General features: G+C 42.7%; 1 protein-coding gene across 7 annotated transcripts in view; it reads right to left on the minus strand.

The window, feature by feature from the left end:
* rtn1a (reticulon 1a) overlaps positions 1-18,322 on the minus strand; it is a 315,521-nt gene that overhangs the window by 165,307 nt on the left and 131,892 nt on the right. For 2 of the 7 annotated variants that reach the window (XM_072491579.1, XM_072491589.1), the window contains exons 3-4: positions 12,275-12,952; positions 8,107-8,919 (exon numbers count right to left, since the gene is read on the minus strand). The exons of 2 other annotated variants lie outside the window; for them this stretch is intronic. In XM_072491579.1, the coding sequence (XP_072347680.1) occupies positions 8,107-8,919; positions 12,275-12,952 (1,491 nt within the window). The remainder of the gene's footprint in view (positions 1-8,106; positions 8,920-12,274; positions 12,953-18,322) is intronic. 3 more of the 7 variants (XM_072491600.1, XM_072491614.1, XM_072491606.1) reach the window with 2 other exon arrangements.

An 18,322-nucleotide genomic window follows, 5' to 3' on the forward strand; every position in this document is an offset into this window, starting at 1 on the left:
CCAGCAACTCCCAACTCCCGGCTTTCCAGTTATGCTACCCCCTCCCATCATGCCCACTAGCACCCCACCACAAAATGAGGGACTCTGGACGCCATACGGGGGCTTGCTGTTCGATTGTAAATTTAGAGTCAGTCTCTGATCATTGTATTAATTGGCCTCGCTGTACAATTCACACACAATATAAAAGGTGATCACAGCATTTACAACAGATACGATATTGAAATACATCAGAACATACTGATTGTCGTTATACGTTTGAATGGGAGGGGCAGGTCATCGGGATTTTCCCTCAAGAAAGAGAGAGAGAGATGCAAGTCATGATGTGTCAATTGAAAAGAAAGCAAAATCCTCATGTTATTCATTTGAGATAATTGCAATTTATTACCATATGTGAGTTCATATGCTTACTAATGCAAAAGGGGAGGGCAAGATCAGTATTAAGAGAGCCTGTGCAGACATAATGGGCCAACTGGTCTCCTTCTGCGCCGATACAATTCTGTGATTTTGTGAAGAGTATTACTTGAGATTATCTTATTAACAGCATTAAAAAAAACACAAATTGTATAAGGGACCAATGGTCAGATGTTTGCTACAGTATTATCACGAAGAATCTCTATCAAGGAGATAACCTTTCAGTATAGACTTTTGTTGAACTGGTTTTCGTGTGCAGGCAAATCGGCAAGCTGGCAAAATAAGATGTTTTCCCATCTCTGTTCCTACCCCCAACGTACCGGGGCCAAAGCCCTGACCTCGATGCAAGGTGTTAATTTGGGCAGATCTCTTACACTGGCAAATTATTTGAAACAAGTCAAATGAAGGTACAAGAGAAATTATTTACTGTTCTCGCAACAACGTTCAGTAAGTTAAACAAATCAGACATCGGGATTTGTTAGAACACGAATTTTCAACCAAAATAGTGAAGTGATTCTGTCGCTTTTTAAATCATTGATGTGACAACATTTAGATAGATACTGTATCATTTCTGATCACAACAGTACAAAATATTACAAATATTGGAAGAATACAGCAGTAATCACCCAGAATGATGTAGTTATTGGACATGTTATCAGTGGAAAAGAGCAGGTTGAGAGGCCATGTGATTGTTTTTTATTTAAGGATTCAAATTGGGACTATATAGTGTCAGCTACGAACAGGAGAACTAGAGGACACAACCCACGCTCGAGAGGGATTGTGGGGGAGGTGTGAATTCAAAATGAAGCTGCAGAAACATTATTTTGGTGATCAAGCAGTAAACCCATAGGGAGACAGTGGAACAGTCAGTATTGATTCATTCAAGTACAAGCTCGATAGATTTATTTAGCAAAATAACATTTTACAATACAGTATATGACTAATTTTTCATTATATATGTAAATGTAGAGTACGTATGTGGAATAGGTGACTTTGGACCTAGATTTCAATCAATGGATGCTTCCTCGTTTTATGTCTGTGTTTGTTGCAGACTAATCGATAAAGATCGATTGAGTTAAGTCAACAACTCCATCATCCTGTGACTAGCAGAATGATGGAAGGCAAACCCAATGGACCTAGGTTTTTAATTTGGCAAGCAATTCGCATCTTCCAACTTCGAAGTATTCCCTCCTTTAAACCTCCCATAGAACAAGCAGAGAAAAACTTTGCTTTGAGAGCACAATCCTTCTCTCTGCTTCTCAAGCCCAATGGCTTCCTTAAAACGTGCACAGGTAATAATTCTGTGAGCATTCTAACAAAAAGGAAGAGCGATTTTTCTGATTATTTTTCATTACTGATTTGCCATTCCACATACCAGACATGCTTCTAATTGGTGGTATGGGAACAGCTCCATTATTGATTGGGGTTAATTAAAACGCTGCAGTTCATTCTATGTGCATATTGGAGATTATCTTTCACAGAAGCTATGAAATGGAGCGGATAGATCAATACATGCTCACGTGTATAGCCTAAAGATATATTAAACCAAATTCGACTTTTTCCTTGTTAATAACAGATTTTTTTTTGCATTTAAACTTCAAAGCCATATAACCCAAGATGAATTAAAAATCTGTATACAAAAAATACACCGTTTACAAACAAGTCTACATAAAAAGCAACAAAGCTGGTGTTAGAATGTAGATTGTAACTTTAAAAATTATCTGAATGGGGTAAACAAATTGTAATTTAAGTCTCTTGTAAGGTTGGCTAGCAAACTTTAAAAATCTTTCAGTTATATTTATTTTCTTTCAAGTAGTTATTGCTAAACACTTTTCAATGCATGTAACAGGGCAAGTCGGTTTTAATAAATGTACCCTCTGTTTTATCCAAATAACAAATACCAACAGATATAGTTAAGAGCAACCTTTTCTATATTCCTGAAAATCCGTGGAAATCTTTCAACTGGTAATTGACCAGAAACTGGACTGAACTAGCCATATCGATACTGTGGCTACAAGAGCAGTCCAGAGGCTGGGAATTCTGCAGTGAGTAACTCACCTCCTGACTCTCGAAAGCCTGTCCTCCAGTTGCAAAGCACAAGTCAGGAGTGAGATTGAATACTCTGCACTTGCCTGGATGAGTGCAGTTCAAACATCACTCAAGACGCTTGACACCATCCAGGGCAGCACGGCAGCACAGTGGTTAGCACAGTTGCTGCAAAGCTCCAGGGTCCCAGGTTCGATTCACAGTTTGGGTCACTGTCAGTGCGGAATCTGCACGTTCTCCCTGTGTCTGAGTGGGTTTCCTCTGGGTGCAACAGTTTCCTCCCACAGTCCAAAGATGTGCAGGTTAGGTGGATTGGCCATGCTAAATTAGTGTCCAAAACAGTTAGATAGGGTTACGGGGATAGGGTGGAAGCGTCGGCTTAAGTGGGGTGCTTTTTCCAAGGGCCGGTGCAGACTTGATGTACCGATTGGCCTCCTTCTGCATTGTAAATTCTATGATGACAAAGCAGCCCATTCGATTGGTACCTCATTCACAGACATTCAATCTCTCCACCACCGACATATATTGACAGCAGTGTATACCATCTACAGAAACTCACTAAGCTCCTTTGACCTTCCAAACCCATAACTTCGGAGAACAAGAACAGCAGATGCATGGGAACACCACCACCTGCAGGTTCCCCTCCAAGCCACGCATCCTCCTGACTATATCATCTTTCTTTCACTGTCATGGTTCAAAATCCTGGAACTCCTGCCTGTGGTGATTGGCTCTTACACTGGTGATGGCCTGAAAGGCACAATCACCACACCGTCCTAACAGTACTGTCGGTGCATCTATACTACAGCGATTGCATGGTTCAAAACGAGGCTCACCAGTACTTTCTCAAGGGCAATTAAGGATGGACAATAAATGCTGGCCTTGCCAGCATTGTGTTCACATCCCGTGAAAGAATAAATAAAAAAGTAAGAAGGTAGGCCACACACAAAGAGACAATGTTATTACCCCATTAATACTGGCAGAAATTCCAATATGTAAGATGACTTAAGGATCCTGTCTGCCTAAATTGAAATTGTTATCCAACAACTGTGATCCCAATTTTGTTTAAAATAAATGTGACAATAGTCGAAAAATGATACCTTGCAGTATCACTATCCAATTGCTTTGTCCACTACATTTAGGTGCCATAACCACTTAATTCAGATAAGTTAATAGCTTCATTATAATAATCTTTATTGTCACAAGTAGGCTTACATTAACACTGCAATGAAGTTACTGTGAAAAGCCCCTAGTCACCACATTCAGGTATTAAAATAAATGATTGGAGAATGGCTAGAAATGGTGTACCCCAATGGTTAGTGCTGGGTCCACGTTTATCCTCGATAATTATTTGAACTTGAGCATGGAGAACATATTGAATTTGCCTGCTGAAACAAAAGCAGAGCTCATTGGCATCAAAGCCAATTGTGAAAGATCTTTTTATGGCAAAGAAATATGAAGGATTGCATTTTGTACATAAAGAACCAGCAGAGATAGACCCTCAATGGAAAAAGTTGTTATGAACAGAGGCTCCCAGGAATTTAAATAATAAAAGTATATAAGGTAATGCCACGTGAACACAGTTGTATAATAATAATGTAATTTCTGAACTGTCTCATTGCATTATTACTGAAGCTAGATTAATTCAGTTAGATTTCAATTACTTATATCTGGTATTTCCTCAATGTTAAACTGTGGGGATGAAGAAGTATTAGTTCTGTTTCAAATAAAGAGGAATCACTGCACGTAATGTCAAGATGCCCCTTTTCTTGATGTTTGCTCCTGAAGAATTTCCATTCCACCATGTGATGCTCAGAATTTGTTATTTCAGCTAGGTCTCTACACAATCCCAGAATTTCTGGAGCACAGTGTTGAACTTCGAGAGGTGCAGACCCAATTTATGGATGCAACCGACGAGAAATGTGACACTCTGGGCTTCCCACATCACAACCCTGTCCATTTGGCCCTTGGGCAATTCAAGAAGCTGATATTAGGTTTATGTATGGAAACCCCCACCCTCCTCAGCTGCCTCAGATTGAGCGGTGTCAAAGGGGAACCCAAAGGTAAAGCATACACACCAGAGTTTCATTCCAGAAAGACAATCAGCTTTTCTCTCACTTTTGCCAGCACAAGACTCTGCCAAGGATGGAGCCCCACCAGATCTTTGCCAAGACAATGTTCTAAGACTCTGAGGTCGGGAAATCTATGCCTGCGTAGTTCAGGATGGATGCGGTGCACTTCAACCAGGAAATTATGGACTTGCTAATCTAACAGCAGTCGCGGGGAAGTTATTGGAATCTATAATTATGAGTGAGTGAGCACTCTGAAAAATTTGAGCTGTTTGGAAAGAACCAAAATGGACTAGGAAAGCATAGGTCATGTCCAATGAACCTAATTGATTTTGTTGTGGATGTAACCACATAGTATACAGGAAAACATCTAAGGATATAGTTTATATAGCCTCCACAAGGCATTCACTAAAGAATCACATACAAGACTGCTCAATAAAATCAAAGCTTATGAAATGGTAAACAAATTATTAACCTAGTTCAGTTGGTTATTAGGAGACTGAGTGTAGGCTTAATGGGCATATGCTTCAATCAGAAGGAAGGGTCCCACAAGGATCCGTGGTGAAGCCTCAACTCTTCACTATATTTATGAATGAGTTAACTAACACATGAGAGAACCATATATTCAAGGTTACCAATGACACACAGATTAGTGATACAGTAAGCAGCATTGAAGAGCATAAAATTACAGAGACCTTGGGCGACTTTAGGGCAGATCAAAACAGGGCAGATCAGAGTGAAGATCTGAAGAGCTGTAGGGGTCCGTGTACACAGACCACTAAACCGCAGTAGTCAGGAACAAAAAAATGATCAATCCGAAAGGCTAATAGATTGCTAGTCTTACAACTAGAAGATTAGGATATAAAGGGGGGGGGGTAGATTTGCTACAGCCATAAGAAGTCCACCTGGAATACTGTGAACAGTTCAGGGCATCGCATCACATATTGACCTTGGAAGGAATGCAATGCAAATTCATCAGAATGTGATCTTGGGCGCGATTTGACAAAAAAAAACAGAGTACGGTTTGTGGGCAGTTTTAGCAGGTTGCTTCCCGGAACAACCCCGTTATCGAACCGGATTCTGTTATTTATCTTGGGCCTTGGCGGGGAACACCCCGTCGAGGGCACACATTTCCTGCACTGAGGAGCTCTGCTCGTCAGAGAAGGAAGAGATATGGGTGCCACTTCTCTTGCTCCTCCAATGCGAACTCCCAGAAACCCTCAAAGCTTACCTGTTAGGGGGTTCTCAAGCACCCTGCACCCCACCCCATAAGGGCAGGGCACTCCCTGGCCGATCCCCGGCATAAGCAAAATGCCACCTTGGCGCCATGGCATTGCCAGCTTGGCAGTACCCCTGCCCATGCCACTTGGGCATCCTGGTAGTGCCAGGCTGTCCAGGTGGCAGTGCCAGGGTGTCAGTGTGAATGTGCCCTGGTGGAATCAGCAGTGCCAGGGTACCACCCTGTCCAATCACCTGGGAGAACCCCCCTTCCCCCAAAGTGACATTCTGCCTGGTCCTCCTTTGTGGAGACCAGTACTAAATGACACCTGGCTGGGGTGTCCTCGGCGAATGGATTCGATACCGGGCGCTGGTTAGACCCAGCAGAGACATAGTAAGTGTACCTCTCTGCACACTTAAATATGCAAATTTAGATCCTGTCCATTGTGGGCAGGATCCAGATCGTGACATCTTGCGAGACCCCATTAGATCTCGCGAGGTGTGGCGAGCTGGGTAAATGTCGCGAGAGGCTTCTGAGTCGGGCGCGATGCAGCCGCTAGATTGCGCTCCATGTCTCCAGGTAGATTATGAGAGGAGACTCCTCAACTAGGTTTATATTCTTTATTATGTTTGAGGTTTTTAGGGTTGTGAAGTTGATAGTGTAAAGAGAAAACATTTCCACTGATGGGGGAGTCGCGAGCAAGGTACACAACCTTAAAATCAAAGCCAGTTATTTTCTGGAACGTTAGGAAATATTTCTTCTCGCCTAGGATGGCAGAGATGTGGATACCTCTCGCCCAAAAATTAAGAACATTAAATCGGAAATTTATAGATTTTTGCTAGACAAGGGTTATAAAAGGAAATGGAGCTGAGGCGAGTGGATAGAGTTAAGGTACAAATTAGCCGTGAATGGTGGAATAGGCCTGAGCTCCTATTCAGGCTAGGGCAGAAGAGTGTCCTTTTATTTTTTTGATAATGGTTAAAAAACACACATTCTCAAAATAATCAATTGATCAAGTAACCATATTCGCCGGATTGAAAACCACGGGTGGTATCCTCCCCCCCCCCCCCCCCCACCGACGGGTGGGAGAATCGCTGGGGCGCCGCGCGAATCGCCCCACGCCGCCCCGACCCCTGCATGCGATTCCCCCCCCCCCCCCCCCCCCCCGCCGAAACCAGCGCCGCGCGAATCGCGGCAGACCGCTCGGAGAACCGCCGCAAACAGCGAGCGCCGATTCTCCGGCCCGGATTGGCCGAGCGGCCGCGCGTAAACGGCCTAGTCCCGCTGCCGCCGTCCACACCTGGTCGCTGTCGGCGGGTACTCGTCGCAAAGGCTTGGGGGGTGGCCTGTGTAGGGGGGGGGGGGAAAGAGAGGGGTCTCCGTTCCCGGGGGGGGGGCCTCCGGAATGGCCTGGTACGCAATCGGGATCAACCAATCGGCGGGCCAGCCTCTCTGTCGGCGGGCCTCCTTTCTTCCGCCGACGAGCCTGGATCCATCCGCCATGTTTGTGCTGGGCGGCTTGGGGGAGTATGGCCACCATGCATTCACTAGTTGGCGCCTGCCCAACTGTGCATGCGCGGGACCCAAGGCGCCGTGTCTTTTACGTGCCGCCGGGTCTCTGACGTTGCGCCGAGGCCCCGTCCCCGTAAATCGCACAACGCCCCTGCTAGCCCCACGGAGGGGGGAGAATAGGGGTCTGGGAACGGGCGCCAACGCTGGAGTAAAACACTCCGGTTTTTACTCCGGCGTCGACACTTAGACTCCCGTTGGGAGGATGCCGCCCCCCCATTTTAAAATGTATGATCCAAATCGATTCCTGCTCCAACTGTATCCAATTAGCCTGACAGCAATTTTACTAATTAGAGTGGATGGGCAAGGACTGACAGTTTACTTTTGCCACTTTCAAGTCTTTGACTACATGTATATACAGCGACAAAGAGGGATAACAGAACACATTAATGTAATATGTGGCCCAGAGCTGCACCTTTCAAACTTTTTTCAAAAGCCGGAACGGCGATTTGTCAAATGCAAGTGCACTGCCTCATAAATAATTTAGGTATTCACATTTCACTTAACGTACTTTACCTGTCTGGCTGCTGGCCATTATACACACATTTAAATTCTCAGGGCACTAGATTTGGGATGGGGGGGGGGATGGTGCAGGGGAGAAAAATCAGACTGCCAATACTAAAGGTAAACATAAAATAACATGAAGTAACTGAACATGCAATCATTTAGATTTTTTTTGAGCACTTCTACATAAGAAGGAAAGTTCAGAACAAACGGGTTAGAAAATCGTAAATTAGTGAAATATGAAGGCGGTTTAAATTAAATTACTACGGTCAGAGTAATGGCTAAAATTACCTGTTTTCTTATTTAGTACCAGTAGAAACCGCTCAGAAGAAATGGGCTGACTGCTCTCCAAATCTTTTCCAGTCTTGGCTCCATCTGAAGATTTGCTATCACTTATTTTTCCAGCTGTTTCTTCAGAGACCTCTTCGGGCGACGGTTCTTCAACCACTACCTCAGGTGTAATGAAAGCTTCCGAATGACTCAGAGGGCCGCGAGGCTCAGCTGTGGCTGCATCTTTACCATTTGTACCTTTGACAATATAAGGTGAAGGATACTCAGTAGATCGACTTGACTGAAGGTCCAATTCTTGTTGGCTGCTTACGGTTGAGGCCTTTTCACCAGATTCTCTACCCGTGCTGTTAGATTTCAGGGGAGAGGCTTGCTCTCTTTGGAAGCTCTCTTCAGAAGCTGACAAGGCATCATACAGATCGATGATGAGCTCACTGTCGAGTTCGGCTTCCCGTTCCTCCCTCAGGATACTGTACTGAACTGAAGAGAGAGAGGACGGTGAAGTTCCACCAACCTGTCTGAATGTCATATAGCTGCAAGCTTCAGCTTCTTCCACAGACAGTGACTCATCTGGTACTACCTCTATCTCAGAGTCGCCAGATTCAGCACTGCTGGCCTCAAGGTCTAATATTGTTGCTGGTAGCTTTGGCAAGTTCTGCTCAGACTCATCTATTTTTGTTAAGGCAGCACTTAGGGACCTCTCTTCTTCTGTGGCATTTAAAGGAAAACATTGAGTTTTCTCTGAAGACTTGTCAGCAGTGGTGTGCTCCTCCTCCAGGAAATGGTAAGCAGCTTCAATCTGTGAATCAGATTCTTCTGCAATCATAAATGCAGACAGAAAATATGCTCAGTGAGCACCCAAAGTTATTTCCTTTTTGCTGCTGCAAAAGTACATCAAGTAATTACCTAAACAGCACATCACTTTTAAAACTCAAGTTGTATTATTGAAGGAAGAGTTAGACTTGAGATACATCATGGTCAAAACAGATTCTTCTTTCAAAATGTACTTTCGAACTCACAGCCATGAAGATGGCGGGGCAAGCATTCTGCAACCTCACCTTGCTAAAACGCTTTGTGGCTGGTCTTTAACGAGGCATGCAAGAACAAGCCAGCAACGGCATTTTGCATCCATTTTTCCTGTACCCGTTTCAGGGAGGTGCTCTAGCCGACCTTTCCCGCTTGGCAACACAGTGCAACAGGAAATTGGTTTTGCCACATGTGGCATTCCATCAGCCTACTGTTTGTTTCTGGTGCTTCACATTATCATACCTAATGACTAATTTAGTATTCCCGTCCTGGATTCTATTTTCCGGTACAGTCCCGCCAGATCCTCCGTTCATGCCCGGCGGCATAGAGGAGCATTTAAAAGGAGAAGCTTTTCATTCACTTTAACGATAGAGAAACTCTACTGTCACCAGCCGGGTTATAAAGCTGGAAATTATAGAAAGCTTACGAACTGCAATTCCACAGTCCCAAAGATTGGATGCCAAACTGTAATTAAGGAATTTTTAAAAAATTGTCCCGATTTGAACTTTCAAAGAGTTGTTCAAAAAAAACTGTAAGCTGTATTTAACTTGAAGGTCCCTGCATGTTTTAGGAGGCAAAATGATGTAGGCAGAATTTGCAGCTGCCAAGCATTCTAATTATTGTACTGTAGTGGGATGTGTTTTTCAAGCAGAAGACAAGTTGATGTCATCCCATTAAATATTTCTATTCTATTGTGGATGCGACATCAAGTCTTTTCAAGCAAAAATTGGAAAGGTCAGACACACTGCAAAAAAAAAAAAGGTGCATTGCACCACCCACCCCCTCCCCCATTTCATGGAACAAAATGTGAAACATTCACAATAACAAACTTTCAATGGGACTGAAGGATACCAATTCCAGTCTATATACAGAAATATCAGGAATATTAGGAACTTAAAAGCTAAAATCAATGACTATAAAATATGAATCATTAACAATGAAGGCATCAAGAAAAACTATTTTCATTTCCCATCTATTACATTTACTGGATAAAATTTTACCAAAATTACTTACGACAATTCTGGGAACAGCATGCACCAGCAATGTGACCTACCAAAAAACTGGATTGATTGTAGCACTAAGGAGATGGCATTTTACCTTTCAAAGCAAGATGCAATGCCCATCTAGTATTTTGGCCAAAATAATGGACAGTGGCTGGAATTCTCCGGCCGTTTGGATTCTCTTTTCCTGCAGACAGCGCATTCCCGCCTCCGGGTTTCCTGGCGGCGTGGGGTGGCTTCTATGGGAAATCTCATTGACCAGCCGTGGGAAGAGAGAATCCCACCGCCAGCGAATGGTTCGCCAATGAGAAACACGAGGCTGGGGGAAAGGAAATTCCCGCCCTATACTCGTGCACACCACTGATACCTTATGAAAGTTTAGGATTATTATATTATGCACAAATATATGGCGATTGGGCAAAAAAGGGTGGCAGAATAGCCCTGATGTGGTGCTGTCCATGGTTGAATAGTCTGCCAAAAAAACACCATCAATGCTCACACGTGCACAGTACAAGAAAGGGAACAGCATTGTGGAACTGCACCTCATGAAATAATCAGTACCTTGCAGCGACAAAGAGAAAGGCAGATGGAGGAGGGGAAGCCAGGTAGAAAAGTAAAAGCTTGCAGAGTCATGAATGTTGAGGGGGAAAAAAAGTGGAACTTATGGATTTTCTAGAAGGTTACATAATTCTCCTGGGTAACTAAATAAAAGATGAAGCAAAGCTATTTTTCCCTGAGACACTCTTCCTTGTAAACTGAAGTGAAAATTTAAACTCAGAGAAGTTCCAGAGTATGTGAACCAAGGATGTTGGAAAGATGGTTTTGTTCTTACTAATACAAAATGATTAGCTTTATTTAGTTGGTTGAGGTTGTGAAAGTCCAACCACAGTTTTGCAGTGCTCTCATTCCTGGCACTGGAAAAAAAAAATCCACGGAGCAACTGGCAAAACATTTTATGAATAAAAAACATAGAACACAAATTCATGCAAGGAGAAGCTGGAAAATCTGGACACGATTCAGCCTGTCCAAGATTGTTTCCCTCTTAAACTTGTATGTCTTTCATCATTGGCCCTCATTTTAATGCTTTTACTCAAGATGGATATCTGCTCAGACATTTTTACAGGCATTGTCCCCATCGGGCCTTGTCTAGCGATTCACTGCTGATCCAAGAACGGAGTCAGAAGCTAGCTGTTTTTTGTTTTATAATAATCTTGATTAGTGTCGCAAGTAGGCTTATATTAACACTGCAATGAAGTTACTGTGAAAATCCCGTAGTCGCCACACTCCGGCGCCTGTTCGGGTACACGGAGGGAGAATTCAGAATGTCCAATTCACCTAACAAGCATGTCATTGGGGACTTATGGGAGGAAACCGGAGAACCCGGAGGAAACCCATGCAGACACAGGGAAAACATGCAGACTCCGCACAGACAGTTACCCAAGCCGGGAATTGAACCCGGGACTCTGGAGCTGTAAAGCCACGGTGCTAACCACTGTGCTACCATGCCGCCCATCAATTCAGCAGAAATGAACTAACAAGCCTCTAGGTTCAACTAAATCTGTCCAGAGATCTGCATAAACATCATGGTCAAGGTGGTTAAGTGAACTGTGGGATTTCACAAGCCACCTAGTAGGTTAAAAACACCTCTAATTTCTAACACTTGTGAGTCAAAGAGAAGAGAAAATAAGGCAAGCAGGGAGATATAAAAATAGAGAAAGGAAGTCAGGCAGCTTTTTTCATTCTTCAATTTTATTTAATTTAAAAGAGATAGTGTGAGGAAAAAGTCTAAGAAAGTGAGGAAAGGAGGATAAGTGGTTGACGTAAATAACATGTATTCTAAAAATCTATTTGCATTAACCAAGCATGCATCAATCACTGTGAGCTTGTGTTAGCAAGCACAGGAGTTGGAGTTTCTCCTTTACATATCAGATTTTATTTGTGTCCTTTCATACTTGGGCTGTCAGTGGCCATTTTTGAGACATTTTGTTTTCTCTCCTGATGGCGAAACAGCCTAGCTGCATAAACAGGATACACAAATAAGGAACAAAAATACCACTGCAAGTTATATAAAAGTCACAGATTAACAACTATTTTGTGTACACACACCACCAACCTATTAGAGTAACTCACATAACAGTTGTTACCTGAGCTTGTGGGAGTAGGCGTTTGAGAGATAGGGCTGTCATCGTCAGGCTCCGATACAGTCACAGTTGGCACTACATCGGATCCTTGTTTCGGTTTAGTCTCTTGTTCATGCTGAGACTGGCACCTGCTATTGGGATCTACTATGGTTTCTATCTCTGTGAGTAAAACGTGGGTTGGCGATGCACGTGTATCCATTGTGTGAATATTGTGCTGGGGATCCTCTATTTCCCATTTTTCTGAAATGTCTTCATCTGAAGGCTCTTCCACATATGGTGCTGTTGTCGGTTCCTCAGGACTCAGACATGGGCTAATTTCGTCTATTAATTTCATCTCCTCGACTGACTTTTTCAGACTTTCTGGGGAGGCTTCTATGTCAGTTGACGTATTATCTACAAAATACATCATTTTCTCTTCCCAGTATGCTTTAGATAACTCCTGAGCTTTCGACTCTCCAGAACGGCACATGTCAATATAGTTTTGGTCTTCTGCCTTCTCGGACCCTATCGGATCCACCAAAGCTTTGGCCAATTCAATAGCATCTCCTGGTGCCATCTCTATTCCTGAATCTGAGCTGATCATACAGTGAGACTCAAAGCTTGGAAAGTGTCTTGCTGCACCAACTTCTGGGCCGTACTCGTCAAAACCTGTTGAGCTAACAAGTGATCCTTCTGTAACTTCTAAAAAGAAAATGAAAAAATGGAACAATGACAATCGTCATTATAGCTCTTAATTCTGCATTTAATCCAACATTGAAATTTTGTCCAAATGGTTCCTTTTGTGAGATTTTAAAAAGTAGACATGTGTGCTGAGGGTTTATTGAGGGGACTTTCCCTTAAAAGAGTCACAAGTAAATTGAAGGTGTAGCATTTATAGTGAAGTATCAGGGCTGTATGAAACTGTTGATGCAACAGTAAGTTTCTTTAAAATGAAAGATGATTTTGACTATAACTGCTTTCAAAGCAAGGTGCTTGAGCCAGAAAACTCTCTTCATATTAAATGAATGTTGTTAGAACACGATTCTGCCATAATACACTTAACCAGTAATATTTTGCACACACAAGACAATAAGTAGCAAAGCTACAAAGGCGGTCACATTACAGAAGACCAACATATCACTTTACAGCATAGTTAAGACAATAAAAGGGCAGTGTGTGCAGAATATATTTAACTGTTGGAATACAGAGCTACTTGTGATGTGTACTGTGGACAGTATTTCATTGCATAGATACCTTTGTCATACTTCGAGCTTTCTGTTACCTCAAATGTTCCACCGGCTTGCTATTGAAATTTCAGGGGCTGGTTTAGCTTTAGGCTGGACCGTTGGTTTGTGACGCAGAGCGAGGCCGCCAGCACAGGTTTAATTCTCGTACTGGCTGAGGTTATTCACAAAGGCCCCGCCTTCCCAACCTTGCCCCTCGCCCGAGGTGTGGCGATCTTCAAATTAAACCTCAAAAAGGAGAAAGCTGCCTATGGTCATCTGGGATTATGGCAACTTTAACCTTTCCTTACTGAGATTTCTACATCTGAAATCTCATCATTTACCTTCTTAAATGATTAGCCACAACACTAAAGCAAGAATGTTATTCCAATTTTATTTTGGATATTCCCCACCTCTATTTAATTTTCCTTTTATTCCGACTTTCATTTTTTCCTGATTTTTTCCCCCTAATCTTTATTTCTCCATATTTCTCTTGATACCATCTATCCTTAAAGAAGCAAAAGGAATTTTTTTCTTCCTGCGGTGCTTTGCTTTTGCCATCGTTCCCTTGCTCTCCATTCTTCATACTTCATATCCAGTGGAATGGCGTTTCTCATCTAAAGCACTGCCCTTTTATCATCAGGATTAATAAGAGGTTGTCCATTATTACATACTTCCAATTCTACATTTAATTGATAAAACAAAGATCTACAAAAGGAAACGGAGATGGTAATGGCAAATGTGGCTGACGGGAGATTGAGGACATGACTGGCGTCGTTCTGGCAGAAAAGGTCCACCACCTTGGACATTCACTTGAAACAGGTTCTGTATGGTCCCACTTACAATATAGGATAGAAATTATAACGAAATACCAGCTTTGAAATGCATCACAACATGTGAGCAGCACAAGCAAATCAGCCTTTTGAAAAGCCCATGGACAAACAAGATTTCCTTAAAAGAAAGTTGGAGAAAAGCAAGTACGTTAATCTTTTCTTGGGGAAAATATTGTTCAGTATTTACAAGGAATTACAAAGGAAGAACTTCAGCTTGCCAAACAGGATAGTTTCCAAAAGAATTGTTACATGACAAGGCCCATGGACTTTCAGTGATCATAATAATCACAGAACAGGTGGGAAACTTAAACATTAATCTTTTGTGTTTTGAGGAGATTTCATACATAAGTCAAGTCTGAGGCAATCCCGTTTTCCCCTGCTAGATTCTGATCGAGCCCGGCGGTGATAGCCTCTTTGAGGATTTTGAATCAGTTTAGGCAGCACTTTAAACTGGGTTCCAAGTCACTGCTGGCTCTGATCTGCAGGAACCATAGGTTTGTGCCATCATTTAGGGCATGGGAAAGGGAGTGGTTGGCGAGGTTATGGGGCTTGTTTCTAGAGGGTAGGTTCATTGGCCTAGACTAGTTCCTAGAGAAGTTCCAGCTCCCAAGAGGAAATGTGCGCACGTACCTTCAGGTGCGTGATTTTCTACGCAAAGTGGTTCCTTAATTTCTCCTGCAAACGTCACCTTCGCTTATGGACAGGGTCCTTGGCCGAGTTAGGGGAGGGTACGATTTCAGATGTCTATGGACGGATATTGGCGATGAAGCAGGCATCGCTGGAGGAAGTAAAGAGGAAGGGGAGGGTGAGCTGGGTTTGGTCTTTGAGGGGAAATGTGGAGTGAGGCTCTTCATGAGGTCAACTTCACCTCCTCATGTACGAGGTTAAACCAGATCCAGTTCAAGGTGGTGCACAGGGTGCACCTGACTAGGGCGCATATGAGTGGGTTCTTCTTGGGGTGGAGGATAGGTGTGAGCGGTGCTCTAGGGGGCCATCGAATCTCACACACGTTTTAGTCTTGCCCCAAGCTCGTTAGTTTCTGGGTCTACTATTTTGATACAGGGATTTTGGGCGTTCATCTGCAGCTGTTCCTGTCGGTGGCCATTTTTGGAGTATTGGAGTCGCCGGCGCTGCAGACGGGGACGAGGGCGGGTGTCCTAGCCTTCGTCTCACTAATAGTCCAGGGGAGATTTCTGCTTAGGTGGAGGTCCCCAGTACCTTCTAAGACCTCGTCTTGGTTGGGAGAACTGATAGAACTTTTGCACCTTGAGAATATCAAGTATACCTTGAGGGGGTCGGTGAAAGTCCTACTCGAGGTGGCGGCCCTTCATCTCCTTTTTCAGGGAACTGATTACTGACAGCTGTTGGAGGGAGGGGCTGTCTATTTATATTTTTAATTACAGTTCTGTTTTCTCTATGGGGGATTAGGTGGGGTGCACTTTTGGTATCGTACGGGGTTGGAATTTGTTGTATAGTTGTTTTTCGTGTTATAATGAAAATTTTGATGGAATAAAAATATTTAAAACAAAAGGCGGACTTGACACAAGCATCATGACGACATAATGTTAAGGGATGATAAAAGAGCAACAGAGGAGGAAATGCCGACTGCTATCCACTTTCCTGTACTCAAATTAGTGAAGAGGAAAATATATGTCTTAATACTTAACAGCTCATCAAAAATAAATAATGAACTATACTAAATAATTAGTGACATTGAACAAAACATTTTTCAAATCTTCTGAAATCATTGTTTATTATTTGTAGTGAAATGATGAACAGTAATATAAAGAATGAATGTACGGTTTCATTACAAATGGTGAGCAGAAGGAATTTACTGCCATGGTAGGAAATGGAAATCAATAGAAGGTATCATTTGGCTGGCTACCAAGGATGAAGAAGGTGTGATGGAGCTTCCTTATCGATCAAAATATTGAAGATTGCATTCTTACACTGTTTGAGGTGAAATGATTTACGACATGCAATACATACGAAACTGGACTTGGACTATGCAATGGAACTCAATTCCACTAAAAGCTGTTTGAGAATTCAGCTGAAGTGCAATACTACATAAAATAAACATAATGCTTAATGGATCCCATATTAGTGAATCCAATGAAATAAATCCTCATGCTGACAGTTTAAGATTACCGTATATACTCATGAGAAAGTCGATCTCACATAAAAGTTGACCCCATGACTTTTGGCCTGGAAAAACTGGATTTTAATATACTTCACATAAAAGCTGACCTTAGCTTTTATGGGATCAAACCACATCATGATTATTAATAATAATAATCTTTATTAACGTCACAAATAGGCTTACAATAACACTGCAATGCAGTTACTGTGAAATTCCCCTAGTCGCCACACTCTGGCGCCTGTTTGGGTACACCGAGGGAGAATTCACAATGCCCAATTCACACAAGCATGTCTTTTGGGACTTGTGGGAGGAAACCGGAGCACCCAGAGGAAATCCAGGCAGACACGGGGAGAACGCGCAGACTCCGCACAGACAGTGACCCAAGCAGGAATCGAAACCGGATCCCTAGCGCTGTGATGCAACAGGGCTAACCACTGTGCTACCGTGCCGCCAGTTAATTGCTTATTGGCAATTACTGCGGTTCACTATTTTGAAGATACATGCAGGAACCTTCAGACTTTTCCTCCACTGATCCCAGCGACAATCTCCTGGCCAATCAACAAGACTATATGTAACTCATGATTTAGCACGATGCCTTCGAGAAAGAATAGCAAGTGCGCAGCTAATTGAAAATTAGAGTGTACCATTTGCCAAAATGACTAATAATTGTGCTGCAGCAAGGGAGTTTAAATGTTTCTGAGAAAATAATTATACACTGGAGTGAGATACTCAATAAGCTAGAAGAAGAAGAAAAAGAAATGTGCCAACGTAGGAAACCGAGCAAATGGCCTCACCTGGAGAAAAACGTGGCACAATGGTTTAACAGGCCTTGGCAAAACGGTCACCTGCGAAGCAATCCAATTCTATGCTCTCGGTGAAGTGAAGAATTCAAGGACAATGATGGATGATGCACAAGATTCATGAGAAGGCACGATTTAGTATTCTGGCAGAAAATTAAAATTTCACATAGTTTGCCATCTGAACTCAATAAAATTGTCAGATTCCACCATTACGTCATCCGACATTGAGAGAAGATGCACATTGATTGGCCTGCATTGCACCAATGAACTTTGACATGTCAGCAAACAACACTGTCACCAAGTCTGGTGAAAAAAACTGTCTTTGTAAAGGTGACTGGCCATGAGAAGACTAAGTTCATATCAGTATAGCAGGTGGCATAAAATTAAACCAATGGCGATATTCAACAGCAAACGTCTCCCCAAAGAGAAATTTCAGAAAGACATCATCGTCCATGCTCATGAGGAATACTGGGTGGCTAAAGGCAGTTGTAAGAAACAGATCAAAAATGTGTTGAATTTGCGAAGAAGAGGTAAGTCTGTGTTCAACAAAGCCAAGGCCGCCCTGCACTGGAGTCTGATTCGATGTGGTGTACCCGGCATGGGTAAAAGTGACTTTTCAGGGAAAGGACTATTTATTTGTTGCGCTGGTAGAGGCAAATTCCTTTGTAAAGAAACACTGGTTGGGTGTGATGTGATTGGGTTTTTCAGGTGTTGGGTGGGGATGGGCATGTTGAATTGTTGGGGTTCCATGTTTATTTTCGCATTTTCCTGTTCTCGTTGGGGTTGAATTTTTACAGTTTGGGCTTAGATTTGGGGTTTAGTTTGAGGTGGGGTTTTGTTCGAATTGTTATGAAAATATATAGCTCTCTGTTAGAGCACATTGATTTAACTAGAGAGTTAGCTAACGGAAATGGTGTTGAAGGGATGACTGCAGCTCATTATAGTAGTTTTTTTTAGATAATGAGCTTCGAGTTCTTGTTTTGTTTAAGTTTGTTAGAAGTAGATTTTAGTTGCTTATATTCGCCTTGCTGCTATCCATTTGGGTATTTGGGTGGGGCAGTATCCAAGAGTGAGGA

The sequence above is a fragment of the Scyliorhinus torazame genome, chromosome 2 (assembly GCF_047496885.1).
Source record: "Scyliorhinus torazame isolate Kashiwa2021f chromosome 2, sScyTor2.1, whole genome shotgun sequence".
Taxonomy (NCBI): Eukaryota; Metazoa; Chordata; class Chondrichthyes; order Carcharhiniformes; family Scyliorhinidae; genus Scyliorhinus; species Scyliorhinus torazame.